We start from the raw sequence: 2,500 nt of genomic DNA on the forward strand, positions 1-2,500 counted from the left end.
CACTCTCTCTCTCTCTCACATACACATACACACACAGACACTCCCTCTCTCTCTCTCAGACACACACACACAGTATAAAAGCCGTGTGTCTGTTGCTGTTTAGTTCAGTTGGACTCCGTCAGAATGGGTGAAACATACGTGAGACATGTCGAGCTGCTGGGATTCGAAAAACGCTTCTTCCCGAGTCAACATTACGTAAGTCATTAAAAAAAAACTTTAATTTGAAAATCTACATATTTACAGATATTGTGTCTTAAAGGTTCTCCGAGGAACTTTCAGTGTGTGTTAATTCTAGCGCCCCCCCTTTGGACAAAAGCAGTAGTGTTTTTACTACGCCCAGCTGTTGTTCCTGGGTGAGCGTATATATACCCATGACAAAGGCATTATGAAAAACTATATAAAAATAGCATTCTTTGCACTGATGGTCTCGTTTGCTGTTACATGTAAGTTATGATCATCGGAGGAAAAATTAGACTGTTTCAGAAATATTTAAAAGTTCCTTGTAGCACCTTTAAGACACTGCAGATGAATAGGGTAACACATTTTTATTTATTTTTAATTTATTTTTAATTTATTTTTGGTGTCAAAACATTTCAACATCATTCATCACAGCGTCTGTGTGTGCTCTCCGTGACATGAATAGTACGCTTGAAAAATTATCTCAATAGTACACACATACCGACACAATACATAAAATAAATACAAGTAAAAGGAACAGTAGAACAGTTTGGGACTAGTCTGTTTGTTTGTAAATTGACTACAGCAGTTACACTCTCTCCTGTCCACCCATGTTATTGTCACTGTCTTGTATGTTTCTTGGAGAGGTGTGCACTGAAAGGCAAATTTCATTGTGCTGTAACGGTGCATATGACAATAAATAATTCTGACTTCTGACTAATGTTCTGTGAAAACAAAATCAGGCCTTTGGGGCATTACAAAGTGAATCCACTTTTTAAAGTGTGAAGTAAATTGCTCTGATTTATGATTGACAAATGCTGTGATCTTTAGGGTAACACATTTTTAACTTGAAGATATCATCATGAAACTTTGCCAGTTGATTACTGACATTAAAACTATTATTTTTTGTATTACCATTTTTTTTTTTGAAAATGTTTGAATAAATATTGCAAATTTGGCAATATCTTACTAATTATGTACATTTGCAAGGAGGGAGGGAGAGAGAAAGGGAGAGAGAGAGAGAGAGAGAGAGAGAGAGAGAGAGAGAGAGGGAGGGAGAGACAGAGGGAGTGAGAAGGCAAGGCAAGGCAAGGCAAGGCAAGTTTATTTCTATAGCACAATTCAGACACAAGGCCACTCAAAGTGCTTTACAGGGGCAAGATTAGAATACATAAAACACATTATAAAACATTTAAAAGCGAATAAAAGAAGCAAATAAAATAAAAATTGCAGGTTAAAATGGAAACAAAAAAGTCTTCAGACTCGATTTAAAAGAACTGAGAGTTGCAGCACACCTCAAGTTCTCTGGGAGTTTGTTCCAGAGATTTGGTGCATATAAAAACTAAAAGCTGCTTCTCCTTGTTTAGTCCTAACTCTAGGGACTGTAAGTAGACCTGTCTGTCTGTCTGTCTGTCTGTCTGTCTGTCTGTCTGTCTGTCTGTCTGTCTGTCTGTCTGTCTGTCTGTCTCCTTGTTTAGTCCTAACTCTGGGGACTGTAAGTAGACCTGTCCCAGACGACTTTGCATCTTTTGAAAAACCAAAAATGTAGATGTTGGATGAAGCCAGAGTTAAAATCTTTATTTCATTGTTTACAACATATTAGTTTCCAAAGAAAAATTAAATTGACCTGTGTCTGTCTGTGTGTGCGCGTCTGTCTGTCTGTCTGTCTGTCTGTCTGTGTGTGTGTCTGTGTGTGTGTGTGCAGGTTTACATGCTCATGGTGAAATGGAGCGACCTCTCGGAGAAGCTCATCTACAGAACTTACCCAGAGATTCACACCTTCCACGTGAGTTTTTTTTTTTTTTTTTTAAGATATTTTTTTTTGTCATTTTTATGCTTTATTGATAGTGTAGAGACAGAGTTGAAATGGGGCAGAGAGGGGAGTGACATGCAGAGAACGACCGCGGGCTGGAATCGAACCCGGGTCTGCTGCTGGCCGAGGCCCATGGGGGGGGGACGCCCTACCAACTGAGCTAAGGGTGCCCCCCACGTGAGTTTTTTGAGTTTCAAAATAAAATAACTTATTTGTTTAATTCAGTAAACAGAAAATAAAATTTCCAATGCTAAAGGAATCAAAAAACCTTATTGTCTATTAGACAGACAAGACAGACAGACAGACAGACAGACAGACAGACAGACAGACAGACAGACAGAAAACACAGACACACCGATAGATAGACACACAGAAAGACAGATAGATAGACAGACAGACAGACAGACAGACAGACAGACAGACAGACAGACAGACAGAAAGACAGAAAACACAGACACACCGATAGATAGACACACAGAAAGACAGATAGATAGACAGACAGACAGACAG

General features: G+C 39.0%; 1 protein-coding gene across 2 annotated transcripts in view; it reads left to right on the forward strand.

Moving 5' to 3' along the window:
* Window positions 1–84: 84 nt before the first annotated feature.
* Window positions 85–2,500, forward strand: part of ncf1 (neutrophil cytosolic factor 1) — a 42,236-nt gene continuing 39,820 nt past the window's right edge. For both annotated transcript variants that reach the window (XR_013845204.1, XM_080041409.1), the window contains exons 1-2: window positions 85–195; window positions 1,883–1,963. Coding sequence is in view for 1 of the 2 variants with exons in the window: in XM_080041409.1 (XP_079897535.1) it covers window positions 124–195; window positions 1,883–1,963 (153 nt within the window). In the remaining variant the exon portion in view is untranslated. The remainder of the gene's footprint in view (window positions 196–1,882; window positions 1,964–2,500) is intronic.

Source organism: Ammodytes marinus (genome assembly GCF_949987685.1).
Source record: "Ammodytes marinus genome assembly, chromosome: 14".
NCBI classification, from domain to species: domain Eukaryota; kingdom Metazoa; phylum Chordata; class Actinopteri; order Uranoscopiformes; family Ammodytidae; genus Ammodytes; species Ammodytes marinus.